This window comes from Pezoporus occidentalis, unplaced genomic scaffold (genome assembly GCF_034315485.1).
Source record: "Pezoporus occidentalis ecotype Australia unplaced genomic scaffold, CSIRO_AGI_Poc_V1 ctg23, whole genome shotgun sequence".
In the NCBI taxonomy this organism is placed as follows: domain Eukaryota; kingdom Metazoa; phylum Chordata; class Aves; order Psittaciformes; family Psittacidae; genus Pezoporus; species Pezoporus occidentalis.
The window spans coordinates 3,539,736-3,557,383 of NW_026914180.1; the positions used below are offsets into that span (position 1 = coordinate 3,539,736).

General features: G+C 41.5%; 1 protein-coding gene across 23 annotated transcripts in view; it reads right to left on the bottom strand.

Moving 5' to 3' along the window:
* KMT2C (lysine methyltransferase 2C) overlaps positions 1 to 17,648 on the bottom strand; it is a 194,014-nt gene that overhangs the window by 124,315 nt on the left and 52,051 nt on the right. For all 23 annotated transcript variants that reach the window (XM_062621427.1, XM_062621426.1, XM_062621433.1 and 20 more), the window contains one exon: positions 8,539 to 8,677. In XM_062621427.1, coding sequence (XP_062477411.1) covers positions 8,539 to 8,677 — 139 coding nt within the window. The remainder of the gene's footprint in view (positions 1 to 8,538; positions 8,678 to 17,648) is intronic.

Sequence of the window (17,648 nt, forward strand, 5' to 3'; positions counted from 1 at the left end):
GGACAGAGGAGGATGCAGAGTGCAACATGGGGATACCACAAAGAGGAGGATGCAAAAGTTCTAAGCTGCAAATTGTATTTCAGTGTTTGACATGGAAGGTGTTCTCCGCCCAGCAGGAAACTGAATCACAGAACAACTTGGAATTTTTTAAGTGGTTTGACACTATTCCACAGAATCACATGATGGTTTAGGTTGGAAGGGACCTTAAAGCTCATCCAGTTCCAACGCCCTGCCGTGGGCAGGGACACATCACACTAGACTAGGTTGCTCAAAGCCCCATCCAACCTGGCCTCAAACACTTCAGGGATGGGGCAGGCATCAAGCCAGGGTCCACATCCTTGTGTTGGGGGCCCCAGAGCTGAATACAGTGCAGCAGATGGGGTCTCACGATAGTGGAGTAGAGGGGTTTATTTTACAGGAGTATTTAACTTATGCAGTACAATTCCTTCAAGAAAAGGAGGGCGGGAAGGAGTTCATATGAACTTCAGGTACAGAATTTTTAAACTTTATTTGCACAAAGCAATTAAGCTGCATTAGGCAATAATTGCTTTCCAGTTTTTTTCAGACCGGCACAGCTGGAGTTCTACAGCCAAATAATCAACTTAATGATACTCTTCTCATCTGAGAGAAAGAAAACATTACCCTCCAAACACCACCACCAAACCAACACATTTTAATGACATTTTTATTTTAATGTTTAAAGCTCAGCTAGAATTTCACATGCCCTAAATGCAGGAGAGGTTACCAGAATGCCAGAGCTGAATAAAGTGAATTCAGGACTACGCCAAGGCCATGGAGAAATCATTGTTTAATTTCCATCTGAACTGATTGGTACTCTCAAACAAAACTCCCATATTGAATGCAACTGTGAGTGTACCTGGAATGTGACAGACCACACAATTCTGAGAGGTGATTTAACCTCTGAGTGATAAAACCCAAAGAATAGAAAGTACTGTACTTGTATCTTCAGTGTGCCTTTCTGCCCCAAAAAGACGGTCATTCAAAGCCAAATCTCCTCCTTTGGCAAGACAACACAGATCACATCAAAACTGCATAAACCTTGCAGAGGTGGCAGCACCTCTCAGGAGGCAACTTCATACAAATACTAAAAAGGGTCTTACTACCTGAAAATTGCTGAAATTTAACATATACCATATACTGCCTTGAAATAGCAGGCTTTCAAGCAAGCATCATCAAAATTGTTCAGTCACATCAGGGAATTAAAAAATACTCTGTTCTGCATAATTCAAACTTTGTATTTTTTCTTCAGACGCATGTTTAGAGAAGACATGAAATACAACAGAGTGGGGCTCTTTAGTCAGAACTCTGCTGGGTCAGATTAAAGGTTCATCCAGCCCTGTATGGTCAGTGTTAGAAATAGGATAAGCAGATGCACAGGGGATATTAAAGAGCAGGGCAAACATATGATACTACCCATGCATCCCAGTACTTTCAGTTCAGGGCTTCCCTGTATGAGCTGATTCCTAAATATTTAGTAATTCTCCGTTTCTTTTGACCAGTCTGCTCTTGACCTCACATTTTCAGCAATCCACAACATCCCTCATCAAGGACTTCCATGTCACTCAAGACAACTATCTGCTGTGCAGAGAATCACCTCCTTTTATTTTGCATCTAACCCTTAAAAGTTTCATTTGATGACTTTCAGCTTCCTGCATTAAAAGAAACTTCATAGTCAGGATGCCCTCCCCATGCCACCTATGATGTTAATGCTTCTTCTTCCTCCAGTCTCTTTTACAGACTCAGGTTCTAGATCACTTAACTGGAAGGTACTGCAGATCTCTGATCAACCTTTCTGCTGTTCTGTGAAACTTTTAAAGTTTTACTACATTAATTTCTGAAGTTCAGATACACTTTCTGAAACCTATGGAAATCAGTCCACACTCACTGCTCTAAAAGTTTCTAACCTCACCAAGCAGACCACATGTGCTCAAGCAAAGCTTTCGCACATCGAAGCCACAAGCTCAAAAATTCTCTCTTCACTAAGCACACTCTATTCTCAATCCCTATGTGCAAGCAGACTCCATATGCAGCATCCTTACCCCGTGAACAAACATCTAATCCAAAGGTTAGACACATTCACAGGGATCATCTCCACAACTACAACTTTGGGATGCTGCAAGTCCAGATTTTGCCATTTAAATTGCCTGTACTTTCCAAGAGCTGTGAAATGGAAGTGAAGGAAGGAATGATGAATGAACAAGTAGGGCCAGACAGTGGGCTTCCTGTGTGAGGGAAATGTAAAGTGATGGAGAAACAGGACAACTGACTGTGTGGAATAATACAGATCACACAGAGAACCAAAGGAAGGAAGAGAGCACAGCCACAGCTGACAAGGAAAATGAGCAAGAAAATGGAGAAAGGGGCAAGAAGCAATACTATGTCACAAATACCTGCCTAGGAGCCACAGGACATGGAGGGAAGGAAAATGCAGACCAGGTAAAAAGCCAAACAAGAAGAAACCTCAGCTGAGTGGACACTGAAACAATAATTAGAACTGATGAGCAGGGACTAGGATTACAGAAGTACAGAGAATGGGAATATGATGAGGATTCAACAACATGAAAAATTGTCAGAGTCTGGCAAAGAAAGCTTGAGACAGGAAGAAAAAGGAAAAGGTGATATTTGGGAAAAAACGAGAGAAGACACCATAATCACTCAACACTGGGACAGAACATAAGATCAAAAACTCTCACAATTGCCTGTGATGAATATGTAACTGTGCAAACCTCTGACAAAGTAGGCATCCCATCCACTTGTAAGCTTGGTCTCTTTGGGACACTGCGTAACTAGCACTGCTATCAGTCCTTCAGCATGGTCTGATAGACTGCAAGCCTTGAAATTTTGCTCAAGGAATGCTTCCGTCTGTCTGCCGTCACTCAGAGGAAAGAAAAGCTGTCCAGTCAACAGACCTGACCTGCCAGCGCTATTCTTATTGTTTGCCAGCAGCAGGACAGACCGAGGAGGACACAAACAGCCTTAGTAGGATGGGAGAGAGACAAAAAACTGCCTAAAAACATCTAAGAAAGTCTTAAAGTGAGACTTCAGAAACCTAGGGGATGTGCTCAAACAGGGCAGAAGACATTGCTAAGAATAGTTTCTGTGCTTGGACCACCTTTTGTAACAGATTAATTCAAGAAGCAAAGGTCCACGCAAGCTGAAAGTCCAGTCGTGAATGTCACTGATCACAGGTGTCAAGTCCCACAAGGCAGAAGTTCAACGTGACAGCATTAAACACATTGCAGTCACAATGTCAATTGTTCAAAAAAGGCAGGATCAAGGCTGACTGTGAAACTTTCCTTTGGCCCCATTTGTGCTATACGCCTTCTGTGCTTCAAGAGAGATGCAGACCATCTGGAGAAAACTCAAAACAGCAAGAAGAATCAGAACTCAAGAAAACATCATCTACAAAGAAAGTATGAACAAATTTGGGGTTCTGTTATGAGTAAAAGCATGCTGGGGAAATAAAACAAGAGGCTTTTGCACAAATCTATCCTTGGCAGATGGTACAAGATGTAATGGGATAAACCCGGACCGAGGAGAGTGCGGGTTTGATGCGAACAAAGTATTTTCAACAGTAAAAACAAAGAAGAAACTGGAAGGGACTGTTTAGGGAAGATCTGGAGGTTTTATTATTGGAAGATTTCAGAGCAATTTATGTAAACTTCTGTTAGGAATGGTTGCTGTAGGTATGGGCCTTGGAAAAGAGGTGAACTAGATGACTTCCTGCACAAAGTATCTGAGGTAGGATTGCTTTAACAACAATTCATCATAAATTCTTCTTGAGGCAATTTCCCTAGTGGATGCATGAACATACAGGATAGACAACCAGTAAAGACTTAACTCTTTTTTCATTGTGAGCTTAAGTCTTTACCTACTGGCAACATATACACTGTGCCCTGAAAGCCAAATCAGTAATTTCACTCTGGCCTACGCTGATCATTGATATAATGCTGAAATATTAATTCACTATTATTAACTTATTTTTGTAACACAAAGGAATGCCATCTCCACTTTGAAGACATGGAAGTCAACTGCTGACTTCAGAGGAAAAATCTGTAAATGCTTACACTGATCTAGATCTGAAAGTGTAAAGCAAAACTCTGCAATGATTTCACAAGTGCCCTGTTTTCTGCTCTGCAGAAAGAATTCTTGTAGAAAAACATTCATGTAAACTACAAACTGCTTTGTAATACATGTGCATGAAAGAAATAATTGGTCTCAGAATTAATCTTAACACTGGTATCTCCTAAAATATTATCTTGATTTTTTAACTTGAGCAGTTTTTTAACATATTATAATGTTAAATGTTTTATCTAACTCCTCCCTCCTCCTTCCATCAGTGCAGTGTTACTCTGTCCAGATTATCTATCTCTGCCACTCCACAGTTTCTTTTTTCCACTGAGTACTGCTTTTGAATGTTGCAAGTTCTGTAATGTGCTTTCTGTGAAGGTTAAAGCAAAAAAGATAAAGCAGTTCACTGCTGCTTTTTCACCATTTTCTTTGTTCACACCATCAACAGATGTTCACCAACCACTTCTTTTCAAAAGTCTATAGCATCCCCACCCCCCATTCTCCAGACTCCAAATTTGGTGTTAGCAGCAGGAACAACAAAATAAGAGGGAATAGTGCAATTGGTCTGGAATGAAAATTATGTGCTTTGTCCAATTACAAGTGAAGCAGGAAAGGAGGAAGGTGTGTTGCCAGGGTTTTTCTGTAGTTTTAGCGACAGTCTCACAAGAGCAGATATTTAGCAGACCAAAGTACCAAAATCAAAAAAGCTGTGTGAAAATCTCAGCTTCTGCTTATTTTAAGAATGTTCTGTCTTCATGATTATAGCAAAAGAAGTGAAAATGTGCAATTAATGCAATTTATAGTCTCTGAAAGTATAAAGTAAAATGTATCAAAAGGTGTTTTGTTCTTCTATGAAACTGTGTTTCTGGGCCATTCTTGTTAGCTCTTAATGCTTGGAGTTGACAATGTGGGAAGCAGAGGAGGAAGGTAGAAGTGGGCTCTGCTGTAAGGCTCAGCCAGTTTCTGGCTGCTTGCCTGCCTCATGGGCTGCACTTCCCCTGCTCTCTGCAGGCAGCACAAACCAAGGGAGCAGATTCCTTTCGAAGAAGCTGGATTCCACTCAGCCATAAGTCCTGGGCTGACAGAAGCTTCTCACAAGGCTTATAAAAAGAAAAAGGGAACAACCAAAGGAAAAGGCTCCAAAACCCATGACGCTCATGATATATACGAGCTGGCAGCATTACTTTTACCACTGCCAGGCCTGGTAGTTTATCTTTGCTTGATGTTATTGCACCTCCCCGCATGTGGTCAATAATTCACTCATTCCTTCTGTGCATACACACACACGCCTCACCCCTTCCAGCCTCCCTACCCCAGTATGGCTCAGATAGTTTATTCTAATGTTTTTTAGCACAGTGGTTTCTGAGCACTAATCCTATACCCATTATTACATTCCCTGCCCAAATCCTATTTACAGTCAATAGTTCTCTTGGACTCCCCCATCTCCCCGCTCAGAAAGAATCCAATATTGACCATCTCCTCCCTCGCCTTTCTCTTAAATGTTCTTGTTTAGCCTCAATCTCAAGAGGGATCCAGAGAAAAGTACCACACAAGCCAAGCTTTGGCTAATCTCTCAGTTCTATGACTGAGGTCATAAAACCTCATGAAGTTCAACAAGGCCCAGTGCAAGGTTCTGCACATGGGTCAGGGCAATCTCAAACATAAATAAATGCTGGGTGGAGACTAGATTAAGAACAACCCTGAGGAGAAGGACTTGGGGGTGTTGGTTGACGAGAAGTTCAACACGACCCAGCAATGCATGCTCACAGCTCAGAAAGCCAGCTGTATCCTGGGCTGCATCAAAAGGAGTGTGACCAGCAGGTCAAGGGAGGGGATTCACCACTCCACTCTAATGAGACCCATCCCTGCAGTCCTGTGTTCAGCTCTGCGGCCCGCAACACAAGAGGGACATGGACCTGATGAGGTGAGACCAGAGAAGGCCATGAAGGTGATCCGAGGGCTGGAGCACCTCTCCTATGGAGACAGGCTGAGAAAGCCAGGCTTGTTCAGCCTGAAGGAGAGAAGGCTCCAGGGAGTCCTTAGAGCACCTTCCAGTGCCTAAAGGGGCTGACAAGAAAGCTGGAGAGGAACTTTTGACAAGGGCATGTAGGGATAGGACAAGTGGGAGTGGTTTAAACTGAAAGAGGGTAGATTGAGATCAGTGTTCAAGGCCGAGCTGGATGGGGCTTTGAGCAACCTGATCTAGTGGAAGAGTGGAAGGTGTCATTAAGGTCTCCTCCATTCTATGGATTCTGTGAAATCCCCATCCTAGTTCTGATATTTCCTATAATGTTAAAAATAGCTACTCTTCAGTAGCAAATTAATGATTTAATGTAAAAGCCTTCATCTTATGCCCTGTGCCCTGTGGTTCTCTGACTCCTTTATCTTCACTACCAAAGACAGAAATCCAGAATTATCTTACACTCAACTGAAAAAGTAATGCAAAAGTAGCTCTGCCTACACCTGCATCTACTTCTGGTAGAGGCTTTAGTTCTTTTCTGTGCTCCAGGCAATTTCTGCACTGTCTGTTATAATGTACTTCCATAATTCTCCCATGTCTCATACACCTGAAGTTATTTCCAAATATATAAATACTTTCATTGGATTAAGTCAGTTACACTATAAAACAAGAACATAAAAGCTTACTAAAAGAGATGAAGCTGATGAGTATGAGTTATTTGGAAATCAGCTTCAAAACTACTTCCGCGAGTTACGGGTTTAAAGTCTCTATGCAGCCACACTATCATAAATCTTGATACATTTCCTCCCACCACTGCAAAACCAAACGTCAGCGTGCGTTATTTCACACGTTGTATTTTCTCCTAAGAGAACAGTGAAGCCACCCAGAATCCAGTCCTCCTACCCCTGCATGACACAGTGACAGTGTCAGCACACCACAATGACACAGATGATTGATCAAGAAATCACAGTTCCAAGAGGCTTTCTTCTGCTAGGTTTCAAGACACAGTGCCAAAAAACCCTTTACATCTTTGTAATGAGGACATCAATGACTCCTACAGTAAACACCAACCCTGCATCTAAGTCTGGAACAAAAATTACCTGGGGTTAGAGAAACCTTAGATCTCTCATACATTTCTTTCCAAAATGTGAGACACAGAGTCTGATCACTGTTATTTAAATTAAAAATTAATAGTACTTAGCTTTTTAATGCTTTGATTAATCAAAACAATAGGCCTTATTGGCCTTTCCTTCTTGACTAATCGAATTCAACACTTTCAGTTGGAAGTAAAAGTAAGTTGAGAGCAAATAAGGGCTGTTCAGAAGCAAGAAGAAGTTTTTTTAGGAGACTGTTGTCCAGCTTTTAAGAAACAAGTTCATAGTGAAAGAAAATCCTGTAATCAAATATTCATGATAACAGCAAGAAAGAAACCTTGAGAAGAACAGAGAGCAGATGAAACAGCACTAAAACTTTCGCAAATCATCCAAAACAGGGTCAAATAAATAACAAAAACAGCTGTTCAGCTCAAGGCCCTCTACGTATTTACTGCAAGTTAATACCAACTTTAGAAAACTCCATTAGGAACAGAAATTTTAGTATCTTTCATTCAGGTATATGCACAACATGTATTTAACTTAAATTCTCTGTGAGAAGTGAAGTATCTCTTGGAACCTAAGAAGTCTGTGAGCACGTAAAGCATGAAAATGATATATGTGGCAAGTAGATGAAGTAATTTTTTGTACATGGAAAATATGCTCTGTGTTGGATTAAAAAAATATGACGATGATTCTCTCCAACTCTGTCAAAATACAATTACACCTTTAACCATCTGGTAACAGCAATCTCTGCAGCAGTAGAGACCCACGGCTGGATTAAAAGCTGTTATCAGGGCTTCAACAAAGCAGCTCACTAGGATTCTGTGACACTGTTTCAAAAGCGATCACAGACAGTGTGTTCTGGCTTCCCTCAAATAATGTAATTAACACTTTCACTGGTTTTGGGGGTAATTTATTCTGATAAAAAGTTTTTTAGATTACAGACATTTTCTGTATAGTAAATTCTTACATAGGGAAGAACATGGTAGAAATGACAAGAGATTTGTTCTACTATGTTCCTGAAAATGCAGCCATACAAGCTGAAACTTCGGAAGTAACTTTATATGGACTTGCTAGTACATCATTTTCTGAGTAGGAAAGCTTCAGTAATCCCATTTTATCTCCTAACACTTGTGTGTTTTAACTGAAGAAGTTAATATGCTGTAATTCACGGGTCTACCAGCATAGTCTGCAGACAACACTCAATGAACATGCTTTCCACCTTGCTCTCCCTATACGCCAATGAAGCCATAAGTCTCGAGTGTAGGAGCTGCTGCCAGCACTCCAAAGCACCAGCAGTGTGTCCCAGGCCTGCGCCTTGAGCACTCTGCTCCCCATTATCTGGCTCCCAGCCCTTCCCCTGACTCAGCACCCGCCTCCTCGCTCACCAACCTGGGTTTAGCTTCCACACCCACAGAGGCGGTGGAGCATGCAGACTCCTCGGACACTGAGTGCTGAAGGACTGGTGTTAGCTGCTTGGTGCTGTCCACTTCCGTTTGGGCATCCTCTTCTGCAGACTGCTCTTTGACTTCTGTTTAACAAATAAGAATAATATTAATTTATTTATGCTATAAAACCATCTGTGAGCTTTCTCTTGTGCTGCAAAGATGCTTTTTACTTATAGACATATCAACCAATGTAACTATGTTCTCAGACACAACAAAACTGAAAGAGGAGGAAAATACTATACTTCGCATCTAGCTAGAACTTGAAATTGAATGCTTATAAACTTATAAAGTTTCATGTGCTTATAAAGTTCCATAACACAGCATACCACTGTGAACTAAAGATGTTCAGTAAGTAATGAGGAGTGGGGCAGGAGAAGCATTGTTTAGTGACAACCTTTTCATACAAGGCTGCAGTTCTAGACATTCTCATTCTCCCCACATCTCCTCTTGTGCACATGCTCTGTCATCCCCGAACAAACTTCAGGCTGAAGCACACTCATCTGGGGTATAATGAACATTTTTTAACTCCCAGATTAGCATTAACTTTGATGAATTCCCTGCACTAGTTCATTCCTGATTATACTAACTCTGGCCTGGCACAGGATTGAAGAGGTGAAGGAAGGAAGGACATGGTTTATGCCATCTTAAACTCCATTACGAACTGCATGAATATAAACGATTTTTGCAGCATCCTTTTAATTTAATTAGTTTTTAGACGTAAATATATACATCTACAGCTGGCAATGTTACTGTCTGCCAAGAAGGTTTGTTTCTGCTCAGAAACATGAAACACTGTGGTGCTGTCTGCATAGCTTAAATCCTATTCCTATTTGGTTTCCTCCCTTGCACAGAGCGAATCAGGGATTCGCAAGGAGGATAGGGTAATGTGCCACTCCAAGTGCATCAGAACACACAGGAACAAAAGTCAAGGCTGTAGAGCAACAAAATCTGGTATTTCCACACTTCTCTGTATTTTGACTTTGAAACCTAAATAACATAAAAATCATCAGACTCTGGCAGATATTCTTCAGCATGTCCAGCTTAAGACACGTCTCCCCCTGTCAGTGGCTGTGGCTGCCTCATGAGCCAGCTTCTGCCCAGGTAGCCAGTGTGGCCAACAGCATCCTGGCCTGTATCAGCAATAGCATAGCCAGCAGGACCAGGGAAGTGACTGTATCCCTGTACTTGGCACTGGTGAGGCTGCACCTCAAGTACTGTGTTCAGTTCTGGGCCACTCACTGCAAAGAAGACATTGAGATGCTGGAGTGGGTCAGCTCCAGCAACTCAATGGCTGGGCTGGCTGGGAGGGCAATGAAGCTGGTGAAGGGCCTGGAGTGTAAGTCTTATGAGGAGCAGTTGAGGGAAGTGGGGTTCTTTAGTCTGAAGAAGAGAAGGCTCAGGGGGGACCTTATCACTCTACAACTACCTGAAAGGAGGACAGAGTGAGGAGGTGGCTCTGGTTACTTGGTTACTCCCAAGTAACAAGTGATAAGACAAGAGGCAATGGCCTCAGGCTGCACCAGGGGAGGTTTAGATTGGATATTAAGAAAAAATCTCTTCACCAAAAAGTTGCGCATCAGAACAGGCTTCCCAGGGAACTAGTGGAATCACTGTCCCTGGAAGTGTCCAAAACCTGTGTACATGAGGCCCTTTGTGACATGGTTTAGTGGTGGTCTTGGTGCTCCAGGCAGTAAGAGTTGGACTTGATCTTTTCCAAGGTCTTTTTCAACCTAGTTGATTCTGTGATTCCATGATCTGTCCCACAGCAGAGCCAGACCAAGCACCTGTGCCTGGGTCACCTGCCATCTAAAACTTCAGTGAGCACAGGTTTGAGCTGAGAGGCCAGCTCCTTCAAGGAAGTCTGGTTAGAGTAAAGCAACAGACTATTTAGAAGATTTAAGCAGAAGTTACAGTCACTTTTTAAAAAAAACTAATACACAGCATGTCAAAATATCATCAAATATTGCAAAGGATAAATTATTCAAGTGGAGAAATGGATGGTTAGAAGAATCTGCAACATGGGTGGGAGTGCGGAAAAACCTGCTATAAGCTTTAATCTTATTTATAAGATCAATAAAACAGAAGAAAACTCTCAGAACACAGAACTGCACAGCTTGGTCTGTAATACCGAAATTATACACCAGCTACAGCACATGGAGAAGAGGAAATATTTCTTGTTTGATGTACAGAGATTGAAGTAAAATTATTCTTTAACCTAGAGTGACCTCATTTAGGAAGACGATGTAATATTTGAAACCCTCAATGAAGGCACCTGAAACATACTAAAGAGAAACACAAAGAAGAAATCCCCTGTTCATGACTGGGTGTGCTAAATGTTTATTTGAGCTGGTGCAAACTGAAACTGCTTCCCTAACTTCAGTTAAGCTATTCAGTAACATACACCTGAAACATCACTGAACATCTGAAACACCCAGAAATGTTTGAAAACCAAATGGCTGGTGTTAAACCCATTATACCAACCTATCCTAAAGAAAAAAAGAATGCTGGACAATCACTTGATGCCAAATAAATATCCTGTTGGGAAATGCATCCCTTGTAATAGCAAATGGCTCTGTAAAGAAAACAAAACAAAATAAATCAAAATCCCATGCCCTTAGTTTTTGGCACATCTGAATAAACAATCCCTACAATCAGTCCTGCATGAGGATTCCCAACATAGGCAGCATCCAGCAGAGCCATTCATAATGGTCTGTAGTGCATCTCCGAAGCGTATTGGATCTGAAGGATAATTTTATGCAAGTAACCCCCAAATTTCTACATACAACCTCAATGAAGAGTGCAAAACGTAACTACCTGTAAGACAGGCAGACCTCTAATCAGTAACACCAAAACCCACACCACAGTCCACAACACCACACCAAGTGCCCAAGGAAGACCACCACAAACTGTGGTCTTGTTCTGAACCATCTCAGCAGCTCTATTTAACCTAGTTAAACTTTGAAAAAGGAGCTCTGCATTACTGTGTACCTGCAGAAACTGTCAAATAAGGAAAAGCCATTTACTCTTTGCCAGCTTTCGTATCATTATACATTAATGGGCACCCATTACACTGGAAAGCAAAGTTCACGGACACATGCTCATTCTCAAGAACTCTGGACTATGTGAGAAGACACAGATTGTTTACCACTACACACTATGACTACATGAGCTTACATCCTTATGGTGCTTTTTCCCCTGCTGTTTGCTTCTCTAGAAAAGAAGACACCCAAATTATACTAAATGAGACAAACAACATCTCAACTGCTGTCTCTGCAATAAACCAAACTGTGTCTCAATATGCCGTTGGAAGACTGAAAACACGGTGCTCACCAAACAGAATGAAAATAGCGTTTATGTTAGCTGAAGTATCACACGCACAACTTGGTGAAAGTTTTCCAACACAAGATTAAGGAAGAACAGAAGTAATGCATTTCATGAGCCAAACTCCTAGGAGATGGGAGTCCGGCACTGGCATGGCAGAGGGACAGCAGATACCCTGATTGCTGCCTCAAGGACGTTCCTGGAGGCACCTGGCACAACACACTAACTGCTTTTCACCGAATTTAATGAACATTCATCAGGCTTGGTTATGGCACCCTACTTTGAAGCTCCTGGGAGTGAAGGAACCATGAATGATTAATAAATGTGAAGCTCATTTGCAAATTCATATATAAGGCCTTATTTTGTATCCTGTTTTCATGACTCTTTCTGACACAGTGAAGATCTTGCCCATATATAATAAGGGGGGGGGGGACTGAGAATTAAGAAAAAAAAAGAAGTTATGTGCACAGTTCCTAGTGTCTCCAAGTTCTTTTTTTTTTATGCCAGTATCCTTTACTAAAGCATTAGAAAAATACTAGGAGACATAGCTTTAAATAAAAAAAAATATTATTTGAATACTTTACATCAATAGTTCTTCCTCACCTGATGGGTGAGGCCAGAAAGATCTTCTTATTAAAGGAAACCCCTGAGAGTATGAGGAGTTAAGCTCCTACCCACAAGGGCCATCAGAAGGGTTGAGATGTCCATAAGCTTTATAACTTGGGTAATATTTTTTAGAATTCTTCCCTGTGAGGGTGTTCAGGCACTGGCACAGGTTGCACAGAGAAGCCGTGGTTCCCCCAACTCTGGCAGTGTTCAAGGCCAGGTTGGACGGGACTTTGACCAGCCTGCTCTAGCGGAAGGTATCCCTGTCCATGGCAAGGCGTTGGAACTGGATGAGCTTTAAGTTCCCTTCCAACCCAAACCATGCTATGATTCTATGGTAACATCCACAGGATTACAGCATGGCTGAGGGCAGGAAGCAGCCCAGAGGTCACCCTGTCCAATCCCCAACTCAGGCCAGACCATCCACAGCCAGCTGCCCAAGACTATGTCCAGGCGGTTTTGAGCATCTCCAGTGATGGACATACAAAATAGTGGGGGGGGGGGGGAGGGGGGGAACTCAGCTACCATAGATGGGCAGAGCTATGCAGGGAAGTCACTGGGATTGGCAAGATCTACAAAACCTACAGCAAGATAAGGAGATACATGTGTGGGCTCTGCTATGGCAATCAGGCAAAGATGACACCAGCATATCCAAAAGTTGGTTTTTTTTAAAGTTATAAACTACTTTCCAAGTCAAAACCTTAAAATGCTCCAGAAGTTCTGCCATGATAGAAAGAAAATCTCTTTTAAAATTTTATGAGATCATGTTCAGTATACAGTGACACTGAAAACAAGAATCAAAACAGCTGTCATAAACGAACTATTCTACTGCTGCTTAAGTGCAACAAGGTGACTGTTTAACCAGTTAACTGGTTGGGACTCTGCTGCCAGACCTACTGTTAATTTGGCAGACAACAAAAGAAATGTTATGACCTTCCAAAACTTTCAATAGGAACAGAAGGTATCACAAGCTGGAAAATACTAGTATCACCAAACACAGCAGGGACATTCCAGGGATCTCAACTGTTGCTTACTGAGGTGTTCTGCAAGAGGGACTGACAAGGTTTTCACCAGCAGATGCAACTGTTATTTCTGCACAAGGAAGGGATAGTGCTGTGTCAGAAATGACAATGGGACAAGGGGTTTCACACAGCCCCACAGGGGTCTACAGAAGTACAAGCAACACCAAAATGCTCTAGTTCTAGTAGTTTGGACAGATTAAGAAACCACGTCAGTGTAGCAATAATACAAAAAGAAATTTTAACAAAAGAATGTAAGTTACGAATTTAAATGCCTACCCAGCACTACAATTACCAAGTTTCACTCACTGTGCCAGTTTAGGAATAAGTTTCCACTACTCAAGAGTTTGTAATTCTGTTACTGTTTCAGACACAATTTCACTGAACACCACCTCTCCTGCCAGCCTTTGAGCAATTCACTGGCACACTTCATATGCACAGGTTTTAGAATGGACACACTGTGGCTAACCAGTCCCTCACAGGTCACCTGCAACCCTTTCAGACAGCAGCGAGCCAACCCAAGGTATACTGAAAGAGAATCATGCAGAGCGTGATGGCTGCGAATAGCTGCCACCATCACTTGGGCTGCACCGAGTCTGTAGGCACATACTATTGCCTAAAAACACAACCACAGGAGAGAGGGGGAAAAAAACATCCTGAAGTTTGAATGTGATGGTAGTAACCCCATGCAAGAACCATTTGTCTATGGACAGAGGCATAGTTTCTTCACCTTAAGTCAACACTGTACAATTTTATTCACCACATAACAAAACGTACAACCGCATCAGAAGTGTTTTGTTGGTGTTTTTTTGCAAGTGCTGCACATGTATTTTCTTTTAAAACCACCACATCTATTTCTTTCTTCTCTGAAGGACACGGCAGTGATTTACTCACTGCAACAGTTGCTATACTGAGATGAGAAGAAAGCCTGCAGTTATTCTTTTTTGTACATCTCAGTGTGTACTTGGATACTTTTCATTCCAACAGAACATATATATTTGTTACATATACTTTACACAGAAAATGGCTTTGTTCAAGTTTTGTACCAGTTATAAAATAAAAATCAGGTTTTCAGTGTAGGAGCATTTAAACTGTAATTTTAGTCCCTCTCAACACAGAACACTGAATTATGGATAACCAGCTCCCAGTGATCCATGACCAAGAAACTTCCTAAGCTGGCAGTGGTATTCAACAGCACTTCTCTGATGATTCTTCCATGAATTTGTTCAGGTCTTTTGGCCATGTAAAATTTTTCATGCCAAAGCATCCAGCAGCAATGAATTCTACAATTCAAGTAGATACCAAGTGCAAACACAACTACCTTTTTGCTCTGAACATGACCTGATGGCCCCTGATTTTTGTGATGCAAATCAAATCATCATTCCTTGTTCGGTTTACTCCATATCACTCATCATTTTGTGAGACTCTACTAAGCTCCTCCCCAGTTATATCATTTCAGGTTGAAATGTTTTACCTTAACTGAACCCTCCACAGAAGCTATTATTTACTCCTTGTCGTACTCGGCCTTCCCTGTACTTCCCCAATTACAGCTCGTCCTTTTGGAGAAGAGGAAGCAGAACTGCACATGGCGTTTAACATGCAGCCGTGCCAAGGATTTATAACGCAGCAGTAAAAAACCACACTGATGCTTTTTTCCCCCTAATCCCTTTGCCAGTAATTCTTAGAACTTGATTTCCTTCTTGGACTTATAAAAGCTGCTGCAATTCTCCGAACTACAGTACCACTTGCTCCGGTAGCAACAGCTATTTGAGAGCTATTTTTGTTGGATTTTTCCCCTGCATGTTCTTTTACATGAACTACTACTGAATTCAGGAGTCATTTCACTTGCTACAGTCAGTCTTCAGCGCCTTGCAGGTGGGCATCTCTTTATTACCCTAAGAAAGTTTATTTTACCCACTACTCTCCTACCATTTGTACCTGACCTAGAAAAGGGTTACCAGGGCAGATGCTGTGGGACTCCAACACCAGCCTGGTTTATTCTATGATTTGAATTAGGTGGGACTGAGGTTTGAATTCCTCTAATATTTCTTCTACCAAACTGGAGAGTTTGCCTCAACACAGCATGACTAAAAACTAAGACAGGTCCACAGAACTAAAACATACACAAACCAGCACTGTTTCCAGTGAGGAAAAGAGTATACATCACACAGGACACATGATACTATTTCAATGTATTTGCCTAGTAATAACAATGCATTTCACCTATCATGGCTTATCTTAGAAAAAATTAATGTGAAGTTCAACAAGAAATCACCTGGCCAGGCAACATCACTGGGTCCGATAATAACCTTACTAACGACGACAACACAGTATCAGTTGATAGGATCATACAGGCTCTTTTATGTATTATCGATTCTGAAGCCGCCAAACACCATGGGGAAGTAAAGACCTGTTATTAACTATTAATTTAAGTATTAGTTGAAATAGTATAGATAGTAAACAGAATACTTAATGGATTTACTATGAGTTTGCCAAGAGACTCAGAAATTAAACTTAAGTTCTCCCAGATCAGAGTCTGAATCTCAACATTTTTATGTGACATGAAGACAGGAAGAATGAAAGACTCTAGGACTAGTTGGGTATTTCACAAATGTTCTTAAAAGAAAAGCAAAAACCAAAGAAGGCATAATCAAAGAATTAACACACAGAATTCACTTTCACTCAAGTTAAATGTAGAACCAAGATAAAGCATAAAAATTTGCAGGAACTAACAGAAGATGGGGAAAAGAACCAGAGGCCAAGTCTTCATTAACAGACACCAAACCTAAAGAAAGCTTACCAGGACATATTTGTCGTATTTCATTCCTTTAGATTAACAGATTTATATTGGCATGTACGTGTGTGCACAAACCCACATGCTTCCAAGACTTCTGTGGGTTTTGGCCATTAAAGAGACTCATTCCTCAGAAGAAAAAATTACAGAGAGGAGCAACACAAGTGGACCTACAGGAGAATGCAGTATTCTACAACAACCCGTATTTTACAGATAGCTAGAAAGGCGGAAGATGTTGATAGGTGGAAGGTCTTGACAGGACCAGAGGCAATGGGCACAAACAAACACAGAAGGTTCCCTCTGAACATCAAGAAACACTTTTTTGCTGTGAGGGTGACCAGAGAGCTGGCACTGGTTGCCCAGGCAGGTTGTGGAGTCCCCATCCTTGGAGATACTCAAAAGCTGCCTGAACATGTTCCTGGATGACCATCTCTGGGTGGCCTCACTTGAGCAGAGGACTGGACCAGACAATCTTCAGAAGTCCAGCCAGCCTTAATCATGCTATGATGCTGCAGGTGCTAAAATGATGGGAGGGATGGGTAAACTCAACATTGGTTGGGTAGGGAAATTACCAGTGCAACCAGAGAACCACAGTGAAGAAAAATGAAGGAACGTACAGCTGGAAAGACCAATATGAAGCTCAGAAGCAAAACAGACACTAAGGGAGGAGCCAAGAAACAGGGCTTGGTGGGTAAAGGAAAGGAATCTTCCCTGAGGTTTACAAGAAGCTATAAGTCTATTGGTTCAGTAGAAGCACTTGCCAGTACCATTTTTTTTGGAAAATGTTGACTTAGCTCCAAAGAGATCTTTTTTTCCAAATTCCAGAATTTCCTTTTTCCAATTCCAAATCTCTCCTCTCTTTCCATCCTTAAGAATCCTACGTTCATTTATCCCAAAGAGAACATAGCACTTGGCAGAAAACAGGCAGGGCTCAGAAATCACTGTAGTTGGCGGGGATAATAACCCATACTGAAATGATCAGAGCAGCACACAGCTTACCCTGCTCTGCTTCCAATTCTGCCTCTTTTCACATAAGAGATTACAGAATTTTGTTAAGGGTAGTAACTTGTTTCCCAAACTGCAATTAAAACAGCCATGCCTTGGCATTATAAAGGAGTTACTTCAGGAAGAATTTCTGCCTTTTTTACTTTTTTGAACAAACATTTGTGTCAACATTACAAATGGAAATAATGTATAATGTTTAGTACTTACATCCCCTTTTGCTTCGCCCCCTCGCCCCAAGAAAAGATTTGACAGCTAGAAAATGTCTCTTTATTCTAGATGCATTATATGGGGCATCTCTTTTTCTTTCCC